General features: G+C 43.5%; 1 protein-coding gene across 5 annotated transcripts in view; it reads right to left on the bottom strand.

Annotated features, from left to right (window-relative positions):
* Positions 1 to 27,190, bottom strand: part of CACNA2D1 (calcium voltage-gated channel auxiliary subunit alpha2delta 1) — a 392,960-nt gene that overhangs the window by 288,119 nt on the left and 77,651 nt on the right. For all 5 annotated transcript variants that reach the window (XM_082239529.1, XM_082239530.1, XM_082239531.1 and 2 more), the window contains exons 2-3: positions 26,212 to 26,293; positions 8,013 to 8,129 (exon numbers count right to left, since the gene is read on the bottom strand). In XM_082239529.1, coding sequence (XP_082095655.1) covers positions 8,013 to 8,129; positions 26,212 to 26,293 — 199 coding nt within the window. The remainder of the gene's footprint in view (positions 1 to 8,012; positions 8,130 to 26,211; positions 26,294 to 27,190) is intronic.

The following is a 27,190-nucleotide window of genomic DNA, read 5'->3' as shown; positions in this document are numbered from 1 at the left end:
GCCACCATTTAATACCTGTTTGGTGTATTAATATGAGTTTGTCACTGCCCAGTGTGTGAGAAGGCCTTCAGTACTTCTCACACAAACAGAAGTCTTCCCAGGATTTATGTCCTGCACATATGCTCAGATTCCACTCAACCAGGGAAGCAAGCAACCCTCCTCCCTCTTCCAATTGCTGCTGATAAAACGTCTCCTGGGCTGAGGAGCCAGGCCTCTCTGCCACAAGCCTCCTTGGATGTAGTTTATGAGCCAATCGAGACAATGTGGGAGTAGCAATTCTTCACGTGGCAGGCAGTCTCCACTCCACTCCACGAGAAGGAGAACTGAGTATCTGCCAAAAGAGTCCCCAGGCTAAGTCAGTTAATTGGTTTCTAGGCAGACTAGCTATGCCAGTTGCAGCCTCATCACATGGATAATGGCAAAGTAGTCACTGTTTAAAAGAAGGCGGCGGCGGCAGCGGGAGCAAGCCACCTGGTTCTCTCTTCTAACTAGGCCCTGCTGATGTCAGCTAGCTAATGCCACGAGGGCTACAGACAGAAGGGGCACTCCGTGACAGCACAGCTTTGCTGCATGCTGCCAGTTGCTGTGAGCGTCACCAGCAGACAAGACAGACGTCCTGGCATCTGTGAGCTGTAACTGAACCACAAAGGCCAGTAACAATCTCAGCTCATCGCTGACATGCGGCTGTTAGAAACCACCCAGTCTGTCACCATACCAGTAGTCTGGGACGCTGTTTTGTATGCTGATCATAGACACAGTTCTTAATGAATATAGAGGGTTTGGGGAGTCTGGTTTATTTATTAGATATTAGGCTAGTTGACAGCACTAAGAAATTCACTAGAATGATGAACAGGTTCATTAATTCTTTGGAGATTTGAAGCATAGATTCTGTTTTTGCTTGCCTGCTAGTTTTCTTCCTTCCCCTTCTTTATTCAACTGTAACCCAGTGGGTAATGCTTGCCCTTTTTAAAACGTTTGTACAGTGCTGAGTTTTGACAGCAATAAGTCTTAATAATGCTTGACATTCATATATTGCTTTAGATAGTGTTCAGAGCAGTGAGTGGGTGAGGTGTCCACCCATAGCCACAGCTGAGAACAGGCTAAAATATTAACGATTTACTTAAAATGAAATCAGAAAATAAAATCCTATTATTTCTGAGCCCATTCCAAAGTTTAGACCTTGTCACATTAGTGATGGCATCATTGGGTATACAGGGGTCCAAGTACCGCTCCCAGCCTCTTACCAACAACCCTTTCACTCAAGTGCTTTAATTCATTTGTTTGGAAACTGAGATGCAAGGCTACCAGACTAAACCAAAATTACAATTCATTCTCTAGAATGCCTCCAGTATCTAGCTGGTGTGTATAAAAATATACTGTTATAAGTTTTTTGAGGGGAGCCCCCAAACCCTAGAAATTTGTGTTGCATTGGTGGGCATATCAGGATTTAAACACTCATCCTGAGTCTTCTCCACAAATCTACATTACAACATCATACACCGAATAAGGCACACATTGGCACCAGATCCACACTGGTGCTGTGGAGCATGTGCAAGATTCCTTCTGTGCCAATGAGGATGGCAAGCTAAGAACTTGAGCAAGAAGACGGCAGCAGACTTTATTTAGCAAGGAATGGTGGCAACACATTTTTGCTATGAAAGCCCAATTCACCACAAAGCTCTGAATAGGTACATGGTGTGCTGGTCTGAAATTCACAGACCCTACAAGAGGAAAACAAAATAGGTGCAACATACCAGCTGCTGATCTGATGATGTGGTTTTCAGGAATTCTCTCTCACAATTCAAGTTGCTCTTGCCTCCTTCCTGCCTTGAACAAGCATTCTGCATGACTTCTCTTTCCTTTCTACTCCTGCATTATTTCTTCATGCTCATTTTTCTTCTTTAGTCACACTGCATACTTAGGTACTACTGTCTTGCTTCACATAATGCAATTCCATGGAAATCTATCCTGACTCCGACTGTTCTTGAGCCACATTCTGACACCTGACATAGTGACATAGATACGCTAGAAACCAGTTGCTTGATCCATCTAGTTCCCAACTCTAAGCCTTGCTTGATTGGCCAGCGATCTTGTGCAGACCATGTTCACTGGCAGGCTCATGGCAGGTAATGCTCAATAAATTTGGTTATTATTGATATATGTTCTGTTAAATCCTGGAACTGTGCTTCCTGGACTAAGAGTAAGAGCTGCATCTTGTGTAACCTTTGAAAGATATGCTTGCAAATATGTCATATCCATAAAAACACAAAAACAGAAGCATTCAGAAGAGTAGAGAATGCAACCTCTGTCATTTCTACTTCTGCAATTTTGCTACACATGTGTTTTATTGCTCTCAGAACATTAATAGAAGCCTTTTAGGCTCCAAACCTCTCTTTGGGGCATACTGTATATGTGAATCTAGCATTTATGGATTGTCCTTTATTCTTGTAAGCCACTTAAAATATTTCATTGTGAAAACAGGCTAAAGAGGATACTTTTAACAAGGCAAAGAGTGGCTCTGAACCACTAAACAGGATGCTGGAATTTCCCTCTGACCTTGGCTAAATCTTCCAGTTTGATAGCTTTGAGAGTGCAATCCTGCTTTCCCACTTCTGGGAACTCCATCTATGCCCTGTGCAAAGCTCCCAGCAGGTCAGAGCACTGAAGTACCAATTTACTGTTTTTCACTGCAGTTAACATAATTAAAATGAAAGCCATGACTGACCTATGTTAATCCTCTGTGACTGGGCCATGGCTTCACGGCTGTCTTTGACAACTGCTGTACATCCCATGCTCTCATCTTACTCTCAATTTGAGCAAAAAAAGGGGGGGTTGTTAACATTCAAAGCATGTGTTCAGTTTCTCCAATTTTCAGTTTGGTTCATTGTGTAAGAGATTACAGATAGATACCACATTTTATTTTAATAAACAAAAAGCAGTCTTTCATCTGAATGTCACCAAGCGTTTGCCATGAACTAGCTACCTTCCAGGTGAGGACTCCTCTAAGCCTCTATAGTAGATGAGATACAAAGGCCATGAGCAGATGCTGAGGATGCCCTTTGAGGCCCTAACTCAGGGATGCAAAACCCATGCTGTAGGACTCCAACTCCCATCAGCCCTGGCCAACACAACTGCCCTTGGCAACCATCCAAAATTTGTGGCTACCTTGAGCCTAGCCTTCTCAGATTATCTTCTGTGAGCAGAGACTTCTGGTTCTGCAGCACCTCCTACCAGGAGTGGACCTTGGTAATATGCCACAGTGTGGCAGGGCCATTTGACACCCTCCTTGCAGCCCTCACAGCACCGCTTAAGCTGGGCTTTTGGAAGGAGGTGCAAGGCTCTGGAAGGGTCCTAGAGCTCTCTCACCTCCTTCCTAAAACCCAGTAAGCACTTGCCTAGCTTTGGGAAGGAGGACTCTAGGACCCTCTCACAACCTTCCTGAAACCGGGCAAGCTCTTACCAGGCTGTGAGAAGCGCCCTCCGCAGCTGGGCACCCAGTACGAATGCACTGCTCACATTGCCCTGAAACTGCCCCTACTACCTGAAACTGATATTTAATCTTCCATGTGCCCCCATTTCAGATGCTCCATTGCTCATTCAAGCTGATTTTTGCATGAGAATTTCCATATTCAATTCAACCAGCTGAGTTGAGGGTTCATTAACTGTGAAATAAAAGAGAAATCCCAACCTGGCTAACAAAGGACTGTTTTTTAATTCTATTTTATTTGTCTGTTTATGTTTACAGAATCATAGAATCATAGAATCATAGAATCATAGAGTTGGAAGAGACCACAAGGGCCATCGAGTCCAACCCCCTGCCAAGCAGGAAACACCATCAGAGCACTCCTGACATATGGTTGTCAAGCCTCTGCTTAAAGACCTCCAAAGTAGGAGACTCCACCACACTCCTTGGCAGCAAATTCCACTGTCGAACAGCTCTTACTGTCAGGAAGTTCTTCCTAATGTTTAGGTGGAATCTTCTTTCTTGTAGTTTGGATCCATTGCTCCGTGTCCGCTTCTCCGGAGCAGCAGAAAACAACCTTTCTCCCTCCTCTATGTGACATCCTTTTATATATTTGAACATGGCTATCATATCACCCCTTAACCTCCTCTTCTCCAGGCTAAACATGCCCAGCTCCCTTAGCCGTTCCTCATAAGGCATCATTTCCAGGCCTTTGACCAAAAGCAGAAAAAGAGTTGTATGATTCAGTCTTGAATTAGACTTAGATTAGATTTACTTGCCTTCCAAAGATGGGGGAATCTGTGACCTTCCAGATGGTGCTGGACTCAAACTCCCATCATTCCAGAACTCTGGCCATGCTGGCTGGGGCTGATGGGAGTCCAACATCCAGAAGACCACAGGTTCCCCAACCACGGCCAACTGTCAGCAGCTCTTATGCCATCTGTCATGGATGCTTTACTTGAGATTCCTGCGTTGCAGGGGGTTGGACTCAGTGACCCTTTACAATTCTAGGATTCTATTTTCCACTACTGCTGCCTTAAAATCTGCTCTAACTTGACATATCAGAAATTGAGGCCTGGAATTATTTATTTAAAATATGTATACCCTGCCTTTTGTTCCACCAGACTTATCACAGCAGACCTACAGCACAATTTAAAGTACCACAATAAAAGTAATTTCATAGATCAAAGCAACCACGAACTAAACAGCAGCAGCATGTGCAGCACCAATAATCCACAAGAACTCGGACCACGAAACCTAGCAGGCAGTACACCACAACTCCAGAACAGAACAATCTAAAAGATAACTGGGACAGAACAAGACAAGTTCATCTGGGGTGGGAATTCAACGCTACTACTGAAAAGGCCCCATCCGCTCAGGTCTCTGCAGATGACCTGAGTGACTGGGAAGGTTTATTCAACCTTTTGCCATTGAGTTCTGACCCTTCCCCCTTACCAATGAGCCAGTCATTTCTGAAACTAGCTAGTTGTTCTGAAAATAAAGTGACCAGAGCAATAGGCACTGTAATGAAACTGAATTTCATTTAACATTATTAAGCAGAAACAAGCATGGTAACTCTGAAACAAGGAATTTTCTGAGCTTTGCATATACAGGTACTATGATGGTGGACTAAACTGATCATATGAATTACAGTTGCTGAGAACAGGGATATACCGTATTTTTTGCACCATAACACTCACTTTTTTCCTCCTAAAAAGTAAGGGGAAATGTCTGTGCGTGTTATGGAGGGAATGCCTACGGGTGGCATGCCTACGGATTTTCCTCCTCTAGAAACTACGTGCGTGTTATGGTCGGGTGCGTGTTATAGAGCGAAAAATACGGTATATGCATAGCTGACTGTGGAAGCACTGCTTTTCATTTACATTCTTTCTTTGTAACCTGATAAAGCAATCCACTACTTTTATATTTAGGGAAAGTCATCACCATTCATATTTGTTTATTTTCATCATTCTCAGGCTTTGTCTCTGTGCAATGCCTAGGGAGTATAATTTACTCTGCCAGTTCCCTTGGCTATGCTAGCACATGAACTGTTGATGTCACTCACTGACATCTTCCTCAGGGCAACACTACAGGCCACGTCCTTCTCTTGCATCATGTCTCCTCTAGGACTCTGCTCTTAATTAACACTTTGAGACATTTCAGCTCCCAGCAATAATACCCAATGTAGTGATTAGTGATGGTTACAATAGCATGCCATGTCATTCCAGTCTTTAGGAGACAACAGTGTAACTGTAGATACACACATGCCTGGATTTCAAATATGAACACCTGTGCATCACTCAATGGCCACTTAGAAAAATCAGTAAGCCAAGCAGGCAGCTCCTAAAAGACACAAATACAGGTAGGAAGCTTGTAAGAACCTACTCAGGTTCAGAAGATAACAAGAGAGCATCACAAGCATAACAAAATACCCCAGGGTAGGGCAGCACATCGAGAAACGATGAAGCCTAGTAATGATAAAGAAATCAGCTAGCAAATCAGATGCAGGAAGCACAACATGCCGTAATAGACTGGACCACAGCAGAATGAGAAACAAAACACTCTTAATAGGGCAACCACAGAGACTACCAAATCAGAAATTAAGAAATATTAGTTTACAAGAATGTGCAGCAAGGAGCAAAACAGCAGGGTTTTGAAGGCTTCAGGACACTGCCATGTATACAAGATTAATGGTGCAGTTTCCTGACTCAGAAGTAAGAGTCTTGGTGGCTTGGAATGCTTGCTGGAATCCAAGATGGTCCTTATGGCCCCAGAAATTCTTTTGCTTGAATTTTAGGCTAAGAAGCAGGTAAGTCCTCCAAACCTCCCCACCCCATGCATCCATTTATTTTCAGTGGTGCTCCAAAAAAAGTGGAAGAAGCAGTTCCCTCACAGACCTGGCACCAGGCACCAGGCACCAGATATAAGAAGGCCACAGACAGAAAGACTTCCCTTCCTTGCTCCATTCCACCATTGCCACTGGAGCAGCAGGCCAGATAAGTTGTGTGTAGGAGAGAGCCAGGCTTTGGACAGTCTCTGGAAGGGACACATCAGATCCCAGCATGCTCACAACGACGTGACATGGCAGGCATTGATTTAGCTCAGAAGGAAGGTAAGAATAGCAATAAGCTTCTTTTTGAACTGGGGCAGGAAGAATCTGGATTTCTAAAATTCTGAGCCTGACCAAGCAGAGTTTACTCCATCGCCACACAAAGTTCAATCTGAATGCTCAGAGCTAGTAATGCATTATGACTTAAGGGGAAAGGATCAGACTGGTGCATAGAGATCCAGGTCTCCTGATTTCTAGTTCCAACCTCCATGGACAGTGGCAGAGCTTCATGCTCCAGCACCGGGGGGGGGGGGGAGCAAGCGGGGGTGTGGCTGGCGTGCACCCCAGGGGCTTGGCACACATCCTGGGGGCTTGGCATGCACCCAGGGGCTTGGCACACATCCTGGGGGCATGGTACACCGCCTGCAGGGGCGCAGTCACGATGGCACCCCACCGTGATCATGGTTCTGGGGGCGGTGCACTCCCCCCACCCCCGCTTCCTCCGCCAGTGTTCATGGTGAAAGCAGAATCCTGCAGGATCCACACACTTACACTTGGCTCCATCGCCACTTTCCTAAGAGCTTTGTGACCTACAGGTGACATTCAAACAGCCACCTAGACTCACGAGTCATAGAAAAGTTGGTTTAGGAGTCTGCATATCTTGCATAGGCATTTTCTGCCACAATCAAAGTTCACAAGACAATTCATTTTAGATGGTATAATCCCAGTGAGCATATTTTATTGAGGGTGTTTCAGATCATTTCAAAAATTCCCACCCAGCGTTCATTAAACAATCCGCATCTGAAAGGCAATGGGTGGCCAAACCTATTTCAAACAGCTGCATAGGTTTTAGTGTGGCTGCTGCAGTGGAGTGAGAGAAATCCTGTGTGATTTTAAAGAAAATTGATTAATAGAAGCCATGGGGTCCCAAACTGGATGTGGGCTGTAGTAACCCATTACTCCCATGGCATCCTTTGATAAAACCATCCCCATTGTTAGCATAGGGTTGCTGCTGCTGTTTTTGTTCATGAGCAAGTCTCACACTGCTTGTGATTCTCACCCATGGTCTGTCATTGCACCACTGTGTATTTATGCAATACAAGTTATTTTGTAGTGTTGTGTGTCTTTTTAACAGGTTTTTGAGATTTCTTATTAGCATAAAATATATCCATGTCACAAGCATCAATGTAAGAGTATCAAACAACCTCTTTATACTCCTGTTTGCCATCTGGCAAATGGTCCCCAGTCCGTCAATCAACAGCCTAAGCATCTGCCCTCTGCTAGCCAACTAAGAAGTGGATTTTCCATCATAACGTCCCAAGTCATCACTCTGTCTATATCTCATCCTATACACATCAGGATAACACTGCCCAGGATTTCACAGGAAAAAAACAAACAACAGACATGCTTCATCAACTGAACATGAAGACTCAAGGGGGCAAAGTTACATTAAACAACAATTCAGAAATATAAACAAGAAAATAACCAGTCTATACAAACCACCAATGCTGTTGATCTGTTACTCAGAAGTTTTTCAATTTCTCGGGCTGCACTTTCTACCAGCTGCCGTGCATTGTTGGCCTCCACGGTATATAAGTCTGTGTTTCGCAGGTATATCTGAACAAGGACACAAAAAGAGGCAGTCAGGCACTGTTATGAGGCTTAGTATGAACAATAGAAAATTCATGGCACATAAGCTGAATTTCTCCCCCACCGGCAAGCAATTCTCATCTGACACTGGTGGTCCTATTAGAATCAAGGTGTTGTAAAACATCTGGCACTTGGTAAAAGTTGTAAGGCAGAGATGAGGCACACTTTGATGTTACATCTCATTGGTTTTGCTTTTAACATCCCAGAGATGCATGAACTCATGTGTACTTAACTGTGAAGCTCTTAATGCTAAATAACAACTCCTCTGTCATGAACACCCAATGTAGGGCCACTTTGCATGTCTCCAAGGATGCAGATGTTTGCCATTAATAGTTTCGTACACTAGTTTCAATACAGAGGACTTAATCACCTTTATCTTGGTTTGCTAATACTCCTCCTGTGGGTTACATTATTTATATTCTCACTTTTCTGGTGGGCACCTGAAGTGGAGCGATGTATGTATGTACTTTGATCACTCAACACTCAATGACTCAAAACTAAAGCCCTGCTCAGCCAAACTGCTCATGCATTCTACCAACATAGGAGCAGGGCCACACCAACTAGTCTCAGCCCTGACCTCATGTACGCTAACTAGCCCCACTCCTGGCACCCATGCATAGGTGCAAACATATATAGGCTCCTTCCCTGTAGACCAGGAGTTGGGAACCTGTGCCCCTGCCACCCAAGTGGTAGGGCATCTGTTTTGCATGAAGGTCCCAGTTTAAATTCCCAGCACCTAAAGACAGGACCAGAAGAGACCCCTGTCTGAAATTCAAGAGAGCCACTACTAGTCAATGTAAACGATACTGAGCAAAGATGGTCTGAGGTTTCTTTGTTTCTGATGTTGCTGGACTACAACTGCCATAAGCCCTGCCCATGGGCTATGCTGACCTGGGCTGATGGAAACCCAACAACATCCAGCAGACCACCAGAAGGTGGAATAAGATGCTATGGTAAAAAATCTCTTTGGTAGGAAACTATTTCTTTGCTCCTTTCATAGACCTATGCTGTTAGGAGAGACATGAGGGAGAATGCCACCTAAGATTGATAGAAAGAGAAGGTTAATTGGGAATAAAATGAGCAAATGCCCCCAGAAACCCCCACACAAGATCAAAAAAAAAAAAGGTAAGCCTCCGAATTAATTACAATCAACAGTTTTACTACTGACTTCAAGAGGATGTGCACTGCCGTCTATGAAAGCAGATACCTGAAGGCTAAGTAAGTAAATAAGGAAAATGCATTTATCGAGACAGTGCTCCTGAAGGTAGGAGTCTCTCAATTAATGAAGATGATCATCCAAATGTCATAGACCAAATGGAGCAAACAGCACGCGGACCTAGTGGTGGGAGGAAAAAATCCTTAAATAAGAGACACGGGGGAATGATTAATGGACTTCAATGTCTGTACACTAATGCGCAAAGCATGGGAAATAAACAAGATGAGCTTGAGCTCTTGGTACAGCAAACTAAATATGACATAATAGGCATCACTGAAACCTGGTGGGATAAGTCCCACGATTGGAATGTAATAATGGGGGGATACAATCTATTTCAGAGAAACAGACCAGACAAGAAAGGAGGAGGAGTGGCGTTATATGTCAGGGATGTGTATACCTGTGAAGAGATCCAAGATTTAGATCCTCAAAGCCAAAGTGAGAGCATTTGGGTCAAAATTAAGGGAGAGAAGAATAACAGAGACCTCATTGTGGGAGTTTACTATAGACCCCCAAGCCAAACGGAGGACATAGATGATGCCTTCCTGGAACAGATGGCCAAGCATGCAAAAGGAAGGGAGATAGTAGTAATGGGGGACTTCAATTACCCAGATATTTGTTGGACGTCAAACTCAGCCAAGAGCATAAGGTCAAACAGATTCCTCACTGGCCTTGCAGACAACTTCATTGTCCAGAAAGTGGGAGAAGCAACAAGAGGAACAGCCATTTTAGATCTGGTCCTAACCAATGTTGATGACCTGGTTAGTGGGGTAGAAGTGGAAGGATCATTAGGCGCGAGTGATCATGCTCTTCTGAAGTTTACTATACAGCGGAAAGGAGTAGCCAAGCATACTAGGACTCAATTTCTTGACTTTAAGAAAGCCGACTTCATAAAACTTAGGGAAGTGCTGGGTGAGATCCCATGGACAACAATACTAAAAGGAAAGGGAGTTCATGATGGCTGGGAGTTTGTTAAGAGGGAGATACTAAAAGCACAACGTCAGGCAATACCAATGAGACGGAAACATGGAAGGTGCCTAAAGAAGCCAGGGTGGCTATCTAAAGAACTTTTAACTGAATTAAGATTAAAAAAGGATGTGTACAAAAAATGGAAAAGGGGGGAAACCACCAAAGAGGAATTCAAACAAATAGCCAGCACGTGTAGACACAAAGTCAGAAAAGCTAAAGCACAGAATGAACTCAGGCTTGCTAGAGAGGTTAAAAGCAACAAAAAAGGCTTTTATGGGTATGTTCGTAGCAAAAGGAAGAACAAAGAAACAATGGGGTCACTCAGAGGAGAAGATGGTGAAATGCAAACAGGGGACACAGAAAGGGCTGAACTACTCAATGCCTTCTTTGCCTCAGTCTTCTCCGATAAAGAAAACAATGCCCGACCTGAAGAATTTGGAGCAAATGATTCAGCAAAGGAAACACAGCCCAGAATAACTAAGGAGATAGTACAAGAATATTTGGCTAGTTTAGATGTATTCAAGTCTCCAGGGCCAGATGAACTGCATCCAAGAGTATTAAAAGAACTGGCAGATGTGATCTCAGAACCACTGGCAGTCATCTTTGAGAATTCCTGGAGAACAGGCGAAGTCCCGGCAGACTGGAGGAGGGCAAATGTTGTCCCTATTTTCAAAAAGGGGGAAAGAGAGGACCCAAATAATTACCGCCCAGTCAGTCTGACATCAATACCAGGGAAGATTCTGGAGCAGATCATTAAGCAAACAGTCTGTGAGCACCTAGAAAGGAATGCTGTGATCACCAATAGTCAGCATGGATTTCTGAAAAATAAGTCATGTCAGACTAACCTGATCTCGTTTTTTGACAGAATTACAAGCCTGGTAGATGAAGGGAACGCAGTGGATGTAGCCTACCTTGATTTCAGCAAGGCATTTGACAAGGTGCCCCATGATATTCTTGTAAAGAAGCTGGTAAAATGCGGTCTTGACTATGCTACCACTCAGTGGATTTGTAACTGGCTGGCTGACCGAACCCAAAGGGTGCTCATCAATGGTTCCTCTTCATCCTGGAAAAGAGTGACTAGTGGGGTGCCACAGGGTTCTGTCTTGGGCCCGGTCTTATTCAACATCTTTATCAACGACTTGGATGATGGACTCAAGGGCATCCTGATCAAATTTGCAGATGACACCAAACTGGGAGGGGTGGCTAACACCCCAGAGGACAGGATCACACTTCAAAACGACCTTGACAGATTAGAAAACTGGGCAAAAATAAACAAGATGAATTTTAACAGGGAGAAATGTAAAGTATTGCACTTGGGCAAAAAAAATGAGAGGCACAAATACAAGATGGGGGACACCTGGCTTGAGAGCAGTACATGTGAAAAGGATCTAGGAGTCTTGGTTGACCACAAACTTGACATGAGCCAACAGTGTGACGCGGCAGCTAAAAAAGCCAATGCAATTCTGGGCTGCATCAATAGGAGTATAGCATCTAGATCAAGGGAAGTAATAGTGCCACTGTATTCTGCTCTGGTCAGACCACACCTGGAGTACTGTGTCCAGTTCTGGGCACCACAATTCAAGAAGGACACTGACAAACTGGAACGTGTCCAGAGGAGGGCAACCAAAATGGTCAAAGGCCTGGAAACGATGCCTTATGAGGAACGGCTAAGGGAGCTGGGCATGTTTAGCCTGGAGAAGAGGAGGTTAAGGGGTGATATGATAGCCATGTTCAAATATATAAAAGGATGTCACATAGAGGAGGGAGAAAGGTTGTTTTCTGCTGCTCCGGAGAAGCGGACACGGAGCAATGGATCCAAACTACAAGAAAGAAGATTCCACCTAAACATTAGGAAGAACTTCCTGACAGTAAGAGCTGTTCGACAGTGGAATTTGCTGCCAAGGAGTGTGGTGGAGTCTCCTACTTTGGAGGTCTTTAAGCAGAGGCTTGACAACCATATGTCAGGAGTGCTCTGATGGTGTTTCCTGCTTGGCAGGGGGTTGGACTCGATGGCCCTTGTGGTCTCTTCCAACTCTATGATTCTATGATTCTATTCTATGATTCTAATTCAACAGATGGCCTGAGTTTACACAAACATTATGCCCCTGCTTACTGGGTGTCACATTGTCTCAAGGGAAGTAAACTCAGTCAGCATAAACACAGGCCTAATTCACTGGCCAACTTCCAGCAGCTTCTGGCACACAATATTTCCAAAAGTAAGCAAAAAACCTATTGTGGTTTGGAAACTGTCAACAAACCCAAAAAGCAGCTCCAAGCTTTCCTATTATTTCACTAAGTCTTGTCAATCTAGCCCTGACTGAGAGTGGTTTCCCAGCATCTCAGACAGGGGTCTTCCACCCCACCTGCTACTTGATCCTTTTAACTGGGAGGTGTCAAAGGTTGAACATGGGATCTTCTGAATACTAAGCAAGTGATCTACCACTGAGTTTTGTTTCATTTTTAACATTGCATATCAAAAGTACATCTAATTCCATCCATCACAACCCTTATTCATTCATTCACTCACTCACTCACTCACTCACTCATTCCCTGCCCATCTGGCTGGGTTTCCCCAGCCACTCTCGACGGCTTCCAACAAACTATTAAAATGCAGTAGTCCATCAAACATTAAAAGCTTCCCTAAACAAGGCTGCCTTCAGATGTCTTCTAAAAGTCTGGTAGTTGTTGTTCTCTTTGACATCTGGTGGGAGGGCGTTCCACAGGACGGGCGCCACTACTAAGAAGGCCCTCTGCCTGGTTCCCTGTAGCTTGGCTTCTCGCAGGGAGGGAACCGCCAGAAGGCCCTCAAGCGCTGGACCTCAGGGTCCAGGCAGAACGATGGAGGTGGAGACGCTCCTTCAGGTATACTGGACCAAGGCCGTTTAGGGCTTTCAAGGTCAGCACCAACACTTTGAATTGTGCTCGGAAACGTACTGGGAGCCAATGTAGGTCTTTCGAGACTGGTGTTATGTGGTCTCGGTGGCCGCTCCCAGTCACCAGTCTAGCTGCCGCATTCTGTATTAGTTGTAGTTTCTGGGTCACCTTCAAAGGGAGCCCCACATAGAGCGCATTGCAGTAGTCCAAGCGAGAGATAACTAGAGCATGCACCACTCTGGTGAGACAGTCCTACCTACCTAATACCTACAGCACATTTTTTCAGCACAGCCAGTGGATCTGTTTGTTCAATAACAACTGGCATTAGAAAATAAGGTTGTCAAATGTGCACTATGTTACTGGAGCATACAAAGCTAATCAACTTCAAACAAGACTAAGCATTTTATTTTTTAATTTGTTTTTTGCTAATACATCCCCAGCTCATACCACCTTTAACTGGCTTTTTTGCCTTCTCCACATTTCAATGCCAAGGGTTAACACCACATTGCCAATTTCCCTTCTTGATATTTCTGCGGTTGGACACTTCTGTGAATAGCAATATTTGCTTTTTATTGCTTTTTTAAAAAAAATAATACCCCCAGACTGACACCTCAGATCAGGCACAAATATCCTTCCTCCATCCTAGGACAACTTTTGTTTTAAAAAATGAATATAGTGCCTCTGAACAGGTACAAAATCTCCATTCTGAGAAAACTGTTTGTTTGTTTGTTTGTTTGTTTGTTAATAACTTTATTGCCCACCTTTCAACTGTTTAAATTTCAGTATTAAAAGCAGTTAAACAAGCCTAATTCAGCTTGGATATATGCAGTTTAAAAACAAATTGATTCCCCTCACAGAGCTACAGCTCCCTGAGTACCCTGAAGTGAGGGATTGGCTGTGAAACCATTCTGAGAACTGTAGCTGTGGTTGGAATAGGGGTCTCCTAACAATTCCCAGCCCTTTAAAAAACAACAACTACAGCTTCCAAAATTCTTTTGGGGAAACCACGCCCATTGAAAGTGACCTGACACTGCTTTAAATATATAGTGCAAGTGAGGCATGAAATTGTCTTGGTTGCCCTGGTAGATGGCCTATACCAGCAGTTAGGCAGGAGGAGTATGACCCTTTCAATATTATCAACCATGGTAACCTTGTGAAACACCTGGGCAGCATGCAGCCAGGAGGAGCCATTATGTGCTGGCTCCTGTCTTTCCTAGGTAAAGGTTGTACCAATACTGTTCCGCTCCATGCCCATTGGCTTCTGGGAGCCAGTGCTATACCCTGTCCCAATATTATTCAACATCTACAATGCTGGCATCACTGACACTTACCAGGACGAGGCAAGGGCAGGTGACAGCAAGGTCAGGGCTGCATGATTGCACCAGCAGGAGCCCTGGATTGGCCCCGCCCCATTTCCACACCATCCCAGGAAGCAACAGTGACACCAGCATCACCAAATGGCCATTCGCCTGAATTTAGTATTCTTGAACGGCACCTCCCCCCCCCCCCGATATACCGGGGGAGTTCACTCACCTGGGACTAGCATCTAACAGTGTTATCGATTACTTCTTGATCTCCGCAAATTTGGCCGTTAATGTACTTTCCTTCCAAGTTGAAAACCAACATTTTAGTGATCACCTCCCAATAGTGACCACTTTGTCATTGTTCCGGTGCCAGAAGGACTATAAACACCCAGTCCCTCTGGAAACCTCATCAGCGATCAAAATAAGAGGGATCAAATGGTCTGAGGCTGTGGCCCAAAAATACCAGGATTTTTTCCACAGGGAAATCACTGCCTATCTACCTCAAATAACTACTGATTTACAAGATTCCAATTTGGTTTTGAAACTTTTAAACCTTCTTATAACAAACCTTACCACTTTTTTTACATCACCTCCTCAAAAGGCAAAAGTAGCGCATTGCAGTGCTGGGGCCCCTTGGTTTAACACCTCTTGTAAACAAGCAAGATCCCTTCTTCGTTCCATCTATAATGAATATAAAAACTCTAATGCCCAGGCTCTACCATCCTCCTACTTACAAGCCAAAAGAACATACAGACAGACTTTAAAGCTGGCCAAACGTGAGTGGTATTTAAAGCGTTGGCGAGCCTTGATTGCGGCTTCTAGATCCTGCAGACCACAGAAATTTTGGGCTTTGATAAACAAAAGAGGAAGGAAGTACCCATTGACGATTATCCCTGCGCCCACATGGGAACAATTCTTGAGTAAATATTTCTCCTTGGCAGAGGAATCCAACTCATCCACAGAATTCCAAGCCGACCATCTACCTCTGTGGCCCTCTACCGACCCAGACCTGATCATGAACTTGATATTAGATCTGAAAACGGGCAAAGCCCCCGGGCCGGATCTAGTCCCTGCTGAGGCTATTGTTGCGCAACCGAGGTGGTGGGCTGAAATCCTGGCCAAAGTCTTTGATGCAATTAATTCTAAGGGGCTTATCCCTAGGTCATGGAAGGAGGCCGTGATCGTGCCAGTCCATAAAAAGGGTCCCCCTGCTGACCCGGAGAACTATTGGAACATCAGCCTTTTGTCTATCATCGGGAAAATCTATGCAAAATTTTTGCTATCTAAGCTATCCCATTGGGCAAACGACTCAAATTTGATTGGCCATGAGCAAGCGGGCTTTAGGAACAGTTATTCGACCACTGACCATATGGTAATTATGTATCATCTTGCCAGAAAATATTCTGCCCCGAGCCGGGAGCGCCTATGTGTCGCTTTCATAGACCTAAAGGCCGCCTTCGACAGTATCCCAAGAAACTGTCTATGGAAGAAACTAGAGAGATGGGGCATAGATAGAAGGCTGTTATGGCTTATAACTCAATTACACCATGGGTCGTCAGCTAGAGTGAGACTCACACCGGCGGGAAACCTATCCAACGAGGTCCCAATAAATAGAGGTGTGCGCCAAGGCTGCATTTTGGCCCCACTCCTCTTTAACTTGTTTATTAGCGATATGAAGCTCTTTCTGAATGAGTCTCAAGCCAACATTCATGCCCCCCGCCTAGCTGATTTCCGCTGCCCTCTGCTCCTATATGCCGACGATGCAGCGATCCTTTCCTACTCTAGAGTCGGTTTATGCAGAGCTCTAAAGATTTTTGCGGCTTATTGCAAACTCAACCATCTGACAATTAATCATGGGAAATCTAAAGTCCTGGTCTTTACCAGGTCTCGGAAAACTTACAGCTGGAAGTTAGATGGAGTCCAATTAGAACAGGTTTTCAAATTTAAATACCTGGGAGTCTTTTTTCACTACAACCTAAGCTGGAAGCCACAGATACAGTATTTACTAAACAAAGGGAAAACAATACTTTATACTCTACTCCAATTTTTTGCGGCCGACGGAGCCTCCCACATCCCTTCTGCATTGAAGGTATACCACGCAAAAGTGGTTTCCACCCTCTGTTATGCTGCCCCGCTCTGGGCCCCAGGGTCCAATTTAACATCGCTTGAGACATTGCAGAATCAGTTTCTCCGTCGCCTCCTGAAACTCCCCATGTGTGTGAGCAACGCAGCCACACGTCTGGAGTTAAGGATTGCATCATTGGAGACTGTCATCTGGAAGCGAGTCTCTGGCTATTGGCTGTCCAGCTGGCATAGGCTTCCCGACCATTACCTTTTCCAGTGCCTCTGGCGGGACGACTTTGTCAATCCGTGGGTAGGAAAAATCCATGCCAAACTTCTGAGCATCGGAATTTCCCCAGCGGACTCCTTAAAGATGAACTTACGCTCAGCCAAAAGCCTTATAGAGCAAAGATTAGCTGACATTGAAAATCAACACAACCTCGCCAGGGGTGGGGGTGTCTGCTCCCCCAGGTATCACGGAATAACCCCACCACTTGGCCTTCCATCATACATGTCATCTCTTTCATCTGTACCACACCGACTTGCATTTATTCGTGCAAGGTTCAATGTCCTTCCATCGAACCTGCTGAGCCACAGATTTTCCAGGGGTTTGGTGTCTCCGCTATGCGTGTGTGACGGGAAAACTGTTGAATCTCTTCCACATATAATGTTCAACTGTCCCCTACATAGCATAGCCAGGACTAAATTCCTGGGTCCTGTTTTATTGCGCTTGGTTGGCAGGCCTGTTGAGTCACACGCCGCACTACTTTTGCAGGATACTGATTCTTCTGTAACTCTGCAGGTGGCGAGATTCCTGAACGCGGTTATCTCACACACAAAAACCACCAAAAAAAAACAACAACACCAAAACTAATCGGACAGTTATGATGAGAGTGCATGTCGGATCTTGTCTTCAGTTTTCCTTTTTCTGCGATCTGTCCCTTGGAGCTCTCCGGGCCCCAAGCTGTTATTTGGCTCTGCTCAATGACCCACCCTTGCATTGTGGTGTTCACCTTCTGGTGCCGAATATATCGGTCTTTATGCCTCTGTCCTTTTATGTTTGTACATATTTTATGGGCTAATAGCCGTAAATAAATAAATAAACAAACAAACCAGCATCAGAAGGGCAATTGTGTGGCACCAAGCCAGCATTCTGTCTCCTAATGGTAGAGGTTGGATAGGGGTATGAGTGACATTGATATATTGATGATACCAAAATCTGTTTCTCCTTTTCATTAGATCTGTGGTCTAGAGTCTAAAGAACTCACTGGAAGCAGTGTGGTAGTTTTTACCAAAAGCATACAAATTAACAAAGCCTTTATGTAAGTTTTTCAATTAGTTTGCTGTTTTGCTAAAAGCTCTTCAGGTTGATGGTAAAATCCTCCCACATTTATAAATCCATTCTCTAAGGTCATCATAAGACCAATTTTATGTCAATATACAAGGATGCTTCCAACTCAGGAGAGAGAGTGCCATTATTATTCCCTTACTGTTCTTCATATGCTGCATATTTATTCAAAGTTAATGGCCTGTAATATTTTCTGCATGTTGATACAAGGCTGCACACAATGCAAAAGTCTCTGCCTAATGTGCAAAGAGTTAAGAGTTAAGAACAGCACGTCCTTCTACTCCACTCTGTCTTCAAAGACACATTTTACACATCTCTCACATAGAGCCAATTACCTCACTTGCTCTTAAGGCTACCATGGGGAATTGGGACATTTTCGTATGAATTAAGAGAGAGGCAGATGAGCCATATAACAAGAACACATATACAGTGGTCCCTCTTAATGTTTCACATAAAGCTTCCATTGCTAGGGTCTGAGGTGTCATTGATTTATTTTCCCTACTTGTGATGCTTAATGAAGTTAAAATAAAAATTTCAAACAGCCCTGCAATACAGAGATACACAACTTTTGCTTTGCTTCTGCCCGTAACCCATCACACACAAAAATGGAATGCAAGAATGGCATAACCAAGTCTGAAATAACTCACAAGCCAAAAAGCTGACCAAACATTAAGATAGCTAGACTATGAGGATGATTTTGTGTGCCAGTGATATGGCATTGTTCAACGGGTGAAGAGATAAAATGAGACAGTAACACACATACCCCTTCAAAACATGGCATGATTGGTTGGCGTGAAGAAATAAAAAAAGCTTATTAAAGGCATTGAGGGGTATTTAACTAATATTTATTTACCTGAAGAAAGCTTACTGCAATTAATGGGCCTAACTGAGTCATGATCATTAATTTCAGTGGCTCTACTCTTTGTTAAATACCACCCATAAGTTTTAAACATCTCTGTCAAATCTGAAACTTTAAAGTATCACATGGTGTACTATTGTTTAAAAAAATGTTGTTTTATTGTGTTACATCGTTAAATAAATAGGTTTTTTTACAAATAAAAATAGAACGCTGCCGAAATGTTAGGAGTGGCCCCAAATATTTTGCTTCTTGAGGCAAGAGACAAAATGGCGCTGCTGTCTTTCCGCATATAAAAGCTGACCATTATGGCAACTGACTCTTACTTCAACACTAGTGGTGGGAGAGCAAGCTAACTTAGGAAGTGTGGCTCTGTCCTTTGACAGCTCACTGCTGCCTCCATGCCTTTTGGCAGGCAAAAGCAAACTCGGCCCTCCAGATGTTATGGGACTACAACTCCCATCATCCATAGCTAACAGGACCAGTGGTCAGGGATGATGGGAGCTGTAGTTCAAAACATCTGGAGGGCCGAGTTTGCCTACACCTGGCTTTTGGCATTGGCCTTCTGAGGCAGTTACCTCACTTCGCCTCATGGTAAGGCTGCCCCAGTATACCAGTAGAAACATATGCTTCTTAAAAATATGATGGTAGACATAACTGAAGGCCTTCCGCTTTACTGACTAATATGTCCTGTACAGTCTGAGATTCGCACAAGGCTCCTGGGAAGCTATCCTGGCAAGGCCGACTTGCATTGTGGTTTACACAGCTTTAGACATTAACACCAAAAACCATCATGCCTCTTTAAAGACTATTTTTTATGGCACAAATTTTAATATACTCAGTCCACTACTATAGTCCCCAAGGGCTTCTGTCGTAATAAGGCTTAATCTTTAAGAAGCCATTAAAAAACATGTTCTTCCTACAGGAGTTTAAACATAGTCACACCGGTTTGGAAATCCTGTGCACGTGGTGTAACTTTTGTACTAAAAACCCAAGAATTCTATATCCTCCAACATATACCATAGATGAATATAGAGGTGATTATTGTGTTTTTGTAACCAGACAAGAGGCCACTACCTGTGCCACATACAGACTGACAATTATTTTCCTCCTGGTGCTGTGGGTTAAACCACAGAGCCTAGGACTTGCCAATCAGAAGGTCGACAGTTCGAATCCCCGTGACGGGATGAGCTCCCGTTGCTTGGTCCCTGCTCCTGCCAACCTAGCTGTTCAAAAGCATGTCAAAGTGCAAGTAGATAAATAGGTACCACTCCGGTGGGAAGGTAAACAGCGTTTCCATGCGCTGCTCTGGTTCGCCAGAAGCGGCTTAGTCATGCTGGCCGCATGACCCAGAAACTGTATGCCAGCTCCCTCAGACAGTAAAGCGAGATGAACGCCGCAACCCTAGATTCGGTCACGACTGGACCTAATGGTCAGGGGCCCCTTTACCTTTACCTTTACAACAGCCTAACTTGTACTAGCTTCTGAAGCAGGGAATGTTTTCTTCAGTTGCCCTAGCCCATCTCCTGGCACATCTAGTAATGGCTTTGGTAAATGGCTGATGAGCTGCCCCTCTGAGATCCTGCTTTCAGGAGGTGGCTGAAACTTGAAGAACAAGTGAAGCTGGGATGGTAGAGAATTCTGTCAGAAACAGCAGCAGAAATTCCCACAATCTGCTTAATTGTCAGAAGTGAAGAATGGAAACCATGAAAGCAAATAAATGCATTAGTGGTTATTTCAGACTTTAAATATTGCACAAATAATTGTGTTATTTAATGCATTGTTTTTTATGTCTCCCTTCTGTTGAAATGCATTGAAATTAATCACATAATTTAGTACCTGTATGTAAGATTCAGCTACAGCAGATAGGAAGATTAATAATGTAGCTTTTAGCAGAAGCCAAATTGTAACAGAACAGAAACAATGCAGACTGTAACAAAACCATGGTGGGACAGAAATCGTGGCGGCCTTACAACTCTTGTGTGCATTTTTGTGTACACTAACAATGTGTTAAAATGACATTCTCTTCCCACAATGTAAAAAAATAAAGACAGTTGTTTGCCAGGAAGAAATATCAGAAAACCAAGAGTAAGTCTAGAGAATAAGGACCACTGTGTTACGTATATGAAATTCACACAGTGGCAGCTTAGGAATTTACCGCATCAGAACATGGAACAAGACAAGGAGAAAGTACTTGAAACTGCATAATCACCTTGCAAAACTGGGGCCATATTTTATAACATTTCCACTACTGGCATTCCCTGTTCCAAGCATGCCTATGCTGGAGCATCTTAGGAGTGGACCAGTACTCTGAAATAAGCTTTCTGATACCGTGCTTCCTAAAAACAATACTTTCCATTTCAGAATATCTATATACACAATATTTCTCTTTTTCTCCCTTGGTTGTTTTTTCTGGTGGCTTGTTGTTGTTGTTTAGTTGTGTCCGACTCTTCGTGACCCCCTGGACCAGAGCACGCCAGGCACCCCTGTCTTCCACTGCCTCCCGCAGCTTGGTCAAACTCATGTTCATAGCTTCGAGAACACTGTCCAACCATCTCATCCTCTGTCGTCCCCTTCTCCTTGTGCCCTCAATCTTTCCCAACATCAGGGTCTTTTCCAAGGAGTCTTCTCTTCTCATGAGGTGGCCAAAGTCTTGGAGCCTCAGCTTCCTGATCTGTCCTTTCTCCCAGTGTCCTGCTGCTTGATAGACAAGACACAATGGATGTACAAAACTCTATAGAAAACTTTGTGCTTGGCACATGTTGTCAATCTGAAGAAATAAACCCAAAAGAATAGAGATGGTGGGACATATTTAGAGAGATAAGAAAGATGGATACTAAGTAGAGAGAAGCTTGCTCCTCTAATGTCCCATGGAAACATGGAACACATCACACAGGATTCTGGATCAGGTTCATATAAAGTAGGTCCATGGGTGATTTGTGCACCTTTCATGCTTCCCACCTAATGGGAAATCATGTAGCTCCTCTACTTTGAGATGTCTGTGTTCCAGATGTCAGGGAAGCACTTTTTTAAAAACTAAATTGAAGGCATGAAAAGAGAATGGTCAAGTCAGTCATACACCTGCTTTCTCCACACTGGTAGAGATGTCTGAAGCTACTTTCAGATACACCCCAGTAAGCTGAAGTGCAAGGCCCTCTCCTCATTTGCTTGAGATACAAATTCTACTGTGGTCTGTATCTTGTGAAACATGAGCCATAGCCCTGCAGCAATTTAAAGTTTTGACATGATTAGACAAGAAAAGATTACATCCCACACAGTTTCCTTTTCATACACATGAAGTCTAAATAAAATGTCAGTAGTTTTCAAAGTATTCCATCTTCTTTATTATTTAAATTAAAACAGACTCAAGAGGAGAAAAGAAAATAACCTCAAAGATAAGCTATAGCTTCTTCACACACTCACACTTCAGTAGCCCCATTTCTGAACGATTATTGTCAATAACAGAGTATACAGATGTCTCCTCATTTTCTTCAGCTTGACTCTATGAAAGGCAGTTTGCTTTTTACAGATGGAGAAGTCTGGAAGATGATAACCACTTGCCAATGGCTACATAATGAGACTACAGCTAAAGCAGGTCTTGAACCCAGGTCTCAAACATCTGAATCCCACTCGTTCTGTACTGATGTGAGTGACTCTCACACCAGAAACCTCCAAGCCAGACCCACTAACAGGAGTGAATGTTGTTTAAGCTGTGACCTATGACTAAGGGGAAATAAAGTGCAGACTGCCGACTGTGTCACTTTGCACTGCTCATGATGACGGCCCTTTATGGAAGTTCTGAGAGAGAGCCTGCAGGCCTTGCCATTCCTAGCATCCATGGGTGTTAGCGGAGCCTGTGGTGCGGGCAAGGGCTCTCCCTGTGATTTTGAACCCTGTGTTCTAAAGGCTGTGAGTCATGGGAAGAGTCTACACTGGGCTAGCTAACATGGCACCTGTCAGATGTCTTCACCAACACTTCTCAGCATCCCTGATCTTGGGCCATGCCGAGTTGGGCCGCCAGCAGTTGTAGTCCAAAACATCTGGAGGGCTACACATAGACTATGCCTGTTCCTCAAGAACACAGAAGGTCCCCTATTACAGGTGTTTCCCCAGTGTGTGGGTGACAAGTGGGGCGGTAGGGGATGGGACAGTAGAGATAGGACCTCACTCTCCCCTTCCATGTGATTACAATGACATGGAGCTGAATGCCCCCAAAGAGATGATTTACTCATTGCTCCTGAGATACTATTTTAATACACTGCGAGTAGGGGCTTTTTCGTTAGTTTTGGTAAGGAGAAGCATTCAGGCATATGATCCCTTGCCTGGAGTCCGGTGTGGTCTAGTCTAGCAAGAGTTATTATCCTGATTGCCTGGCTTAGCTCTAGAGCTGAGCCCAGACTGATCTTGCAGCTATCAGCATTCATTTGTGTTTACAAAATGTGTATAAAAAATTCTATCTTTAAACCACAACTCTTTTCGAAATCCCACATATCTATGTGTACACACATGCATACACACAAACACAGCTGTGTTGGTTTGCAGGTCACATGAGTCCGTATTAAAACAAGCAAACATGTTACTAACCAACTTCTAGTCACTGCTAACCTTCTTCCTGTGCCTCCCTTACACCACATAGAAAAAAGTACGGTAGAACATACATGTTAGAAGCTTTCCAAAGACTTTTGTGCTAGTTTGCTAAAGGTTAGTATGGATGAGCACATTTCTTTTGAGTTTTAAAGAAGTTCCACACCTTATGAACAAAGAGTATCACAAGATGTGCAAATCACTTGTGATTCACACACCCCCCCCATTTTTTTCTTTGCTCTTTCAAATGCAAAAATGCAGGTGCATGTGCAGAGTGAGCGTCCCCATTCCACAAATTAAAGCGGAAGCAATGAAGAAGAGGGAGCTCAGGTCAAACACTCTTCCTCTGTCACCACTGGTTTGCAATGTCCAAAGCTGCCTTTAGCATCCGTCCTCTAAATCCAGTGTTCCTTTCACTCTATGTTTTATCATCTGCAGACAGTTAACTGTATACACTTGCTCCATAGCTCTGGGACTGAACTAACATAATGCCTTGGGAATATCACGCTTGACTTGCTAGTGCAACTCCATATCAAAATGGAAATAGATTCTGGGAGTAGTGTTCTATCCAATTAGGTGGTTTTGCAAGAAGGTTCTATTAGGGGGGTTCAGTTTTCTCCCCTGTATTCTAGATTTTTTTCTCACTCCTGAGTTGCAAAAGAAGGGCAAATTCATAATTTTTAAAGGAGCTATTGTTCCCTTCAAGTGGCTTGACATTTGAGAGCCAAACTACATTAAGGCAGAGTGTAACCTCATTTTTTATTACCCTGTCCAGTAAGGGACTCTAGCAGAGCATGAACATTTAATTACTTTGCATTTTAGACTACACACAATGTTAATTAGATTGAGAGAACACTACAGCAGGCACGCCATGGTAATGGTCAGTTGATGAGTAAAGTCAACAGGATCATATACACAGATCTCAACAGCAAAAGGGTAAACCCAGCTGTCAATCAAGCTTCACATGACTCTGAATTTTGTTATGGAACAGGTTAAAAAATTATGTTACCCTGACTCTTAGGTTGAACACAGATGTTTTGGCTAGCCAGTCTGTACTTTGCTCCTTTTACAACACCCACCTGTCATAACCTAACATACATGATGTCAGGTAATGGACAGGTGAAGATGGGGCTTGTCTAAAAAGGCTTACGTTCAGAGTTTATGCAAGGACTATCTGTATAACGACTTTGATGGACGCTGCTTGAACTGGACTACGTCAGCCCTGGGTAGCTTGCACACAGCCTTCCCCATCAACCCTAACCATTGAGGGTACCATGCTTGCTGGGGCTGATGCTTGGATGTTCAACAACATGTGGAGAGCACACAGCTAGGGGAAGGTCACTATAAATCCATCTGGCTTCATCCTAAGGGGCTGTGGAGAACTAGAAAGAACCAGATTACCAGGAATTTTTTTCATTTGTATTGATTTAAACCTCCAGAACGTATTTTATATAGCTAACTATTTAGCTCTATCCCCAGTGTATGTTATCTTACTGCTATAGCTAGTGGCTAATGCAAATAAAGTTCTTATCTATTTAACAAGCACAAAGTTGCATCTGGGTCTTGCAACTGTGCATTGCTTACAGGATTCACAGTGCAGATGCCTACATGCAACTGACAAACTGCCTGTTTACAGCTCTCTGGCAGCCATTGCAATGAGGCCAACCCCTCCAAGTAAGGGCTGCAGGATTTCCTTTTGCCAAGGGGTAGCTTCTCTTCCCACATCCACATGGGAATCCAGGGACAAGACGCAGGTCCCATTCCACTTGCACAATGACTGACAACCACACACCTTGTCATGTCCTCTGCAATCAGGAAGTTCTTCCCTTCCACAAAGTGTTTCTAAGATTCCTCCTATGAAATCAGTAACAGAGCTGAATTACTGCGAAAGACTTGCTCTCCTTTCAGAGGAATGCCTTGTAAATCTATGACAATCTGGGCATTTCTAGCTCACTACAGACACCCCCACATTTTTTCCCAGTCACCATTTACAGCATTTCACATTTACCAGACAGGCAGTATAATGAAAGGAGTTTTTGCTGCTGTGAGAAGCAGTAATAAGCCCATGCCTTTTGCACCTGATTAAATATTAGCTTTTCCTAACAATAAGCAAGTCTGACTAAACAAAGTCAGACGACAGTAAGTCAATTAATGAATATGCAGCAACCTCCTTTATCAAGTTAGCTTTGGAGGAAAGAAATATAATAGGAAGAGCTGTTAAGTGCCCCAGGCCATTCTTTGCATACAGCACACAATGCATTAAATTATTTGTGCTCCTGAAATTTTAGGCTTTCAGTTTCTTTTTTTTAAAAAAAGGAGGAATCCACATTTGTTTTCACTGTCACAGTTTGTGTTGGAAAAACCCCTTTGGTGCTGGATTGTGTGTAAGTGGCAGGGAGGAATGCTGGCTAATGCGAAGAGCTCAAAAATGAAAAATAAGTGGAGGGTACAGATGGTGTCTTCCACAGGACATCTGTGCCATCTGCACCTTGCTGCTTCTGCCCATGACTTTCAACTTGTTAGCAGCAATAGAAGCACATGCAATATGACACTAGGCTCCAGAATGCAGGGACAGCCCAATACATTTTGCTACTTGAGGATAGTAAGGAATGCCATAGGCAGCACACTGTTCCACCAAGGCTCCTACGATGCAACTGCTGTTCAAGAGAAGCTACTGCCCCATTTGCACCAGTGCTGTGTTCCTAATCTGAAACTCAGCCCTAACAGTGTTGGCTTTTTGCTCTCCGAAAAACTCCTTAGTGGAACGAGACTGTCCACCATTTACTAGGTGCCCTTTTGTGAACCTCCTCATGCACTACATCCATGTAATTGTCACTTACTTGAGCAAGTTCATCCACCCCACTCGCTGTTTTCACCAGCCTTACTAGGTCTTCTTGCATCTTATCCACCCACCGCTTTATCCTACAGAAATAAAAAAGAAGGAGAAAAGAGACGTCCCATTAGATCAAAGGCAAATAGCTATGATGATCACAAGCATAAATAGAGGCTGACAGAATGTCTTCCATGTGGCAGATTGATGCTGAAGTCCCTTTGATATTGCTGTGAATCTGCTCTATTCATACTTTTCCACACCATTCTCTTCCTCGCTTGCTCTCATGGAAACTCTTGGCATATTTTAGATTTAACTTGGTTAGGAGGAGACTCCTATAAACAGTCTGGCACCGAGAAAGGAGTAAAACAAACAAACAAAAGTCACCCAACCAAAGTCTGATACATAAAAATACCATACTGCCTCCAACTGCTTAACAACAGTTATAAAAAAGTAACACACATTTTGCCTCTTGGGAAGTGTTATTAAAAAAAAACCTAAACCCTCTGTATCTTATACTATTTTCTTTTGCTGATTACATTTTTAAAAAACAAAACACCCAAACATGAGAGTCACTAACAACAACAAAAAGCATTTTTCAGAAAGAATATTCTCATATAATGCATTTTATCCCAGTAGAGAGAGAAATGCAAATAGTGCAAAATATTTTGTTATCTGGCTATTCTTATGGCAAAAAAGCAAAACCACATAGTCTTCATTTTGCTATGCAAGCGAATGGATTTAGAACTTTGGATTGTTAACATGGATTCAGGGGGAGCTAATATATGTGAATCAGAGAACATACACACAGTTATACTAGACAAAATGAACTCAGATGATCACAGATCAGAAAACTATTAGTATTCTTTTTAAGATACTATATTTGTATATTATTTTCCCATTCTTAAAATCCCTTAAAAGCATATTACTGAAAATTAACTTGAGTTGCTTCCAGGCAGGTGTGGTCTCTCATGGCTGTTTTTCAAATG

The sequence above is a fragment of the Podarcis vaucheri genome (assembly GCF_965113315.1).
Source record: "Podarcis vaucheri genome assembly, chromosome: 10".
Lineage (NCBI taxonomy): Eukaryota > Metazoa > Chordata > Lepidosauria > Squamata > Lacertidae > Podarcis > Podarcis vaucheri.
The sequence above is the reverse complement of the archived record's forward strand: the minus strand, read 5'-3'. Positions and strand labels throughout refer to the sequence as shown.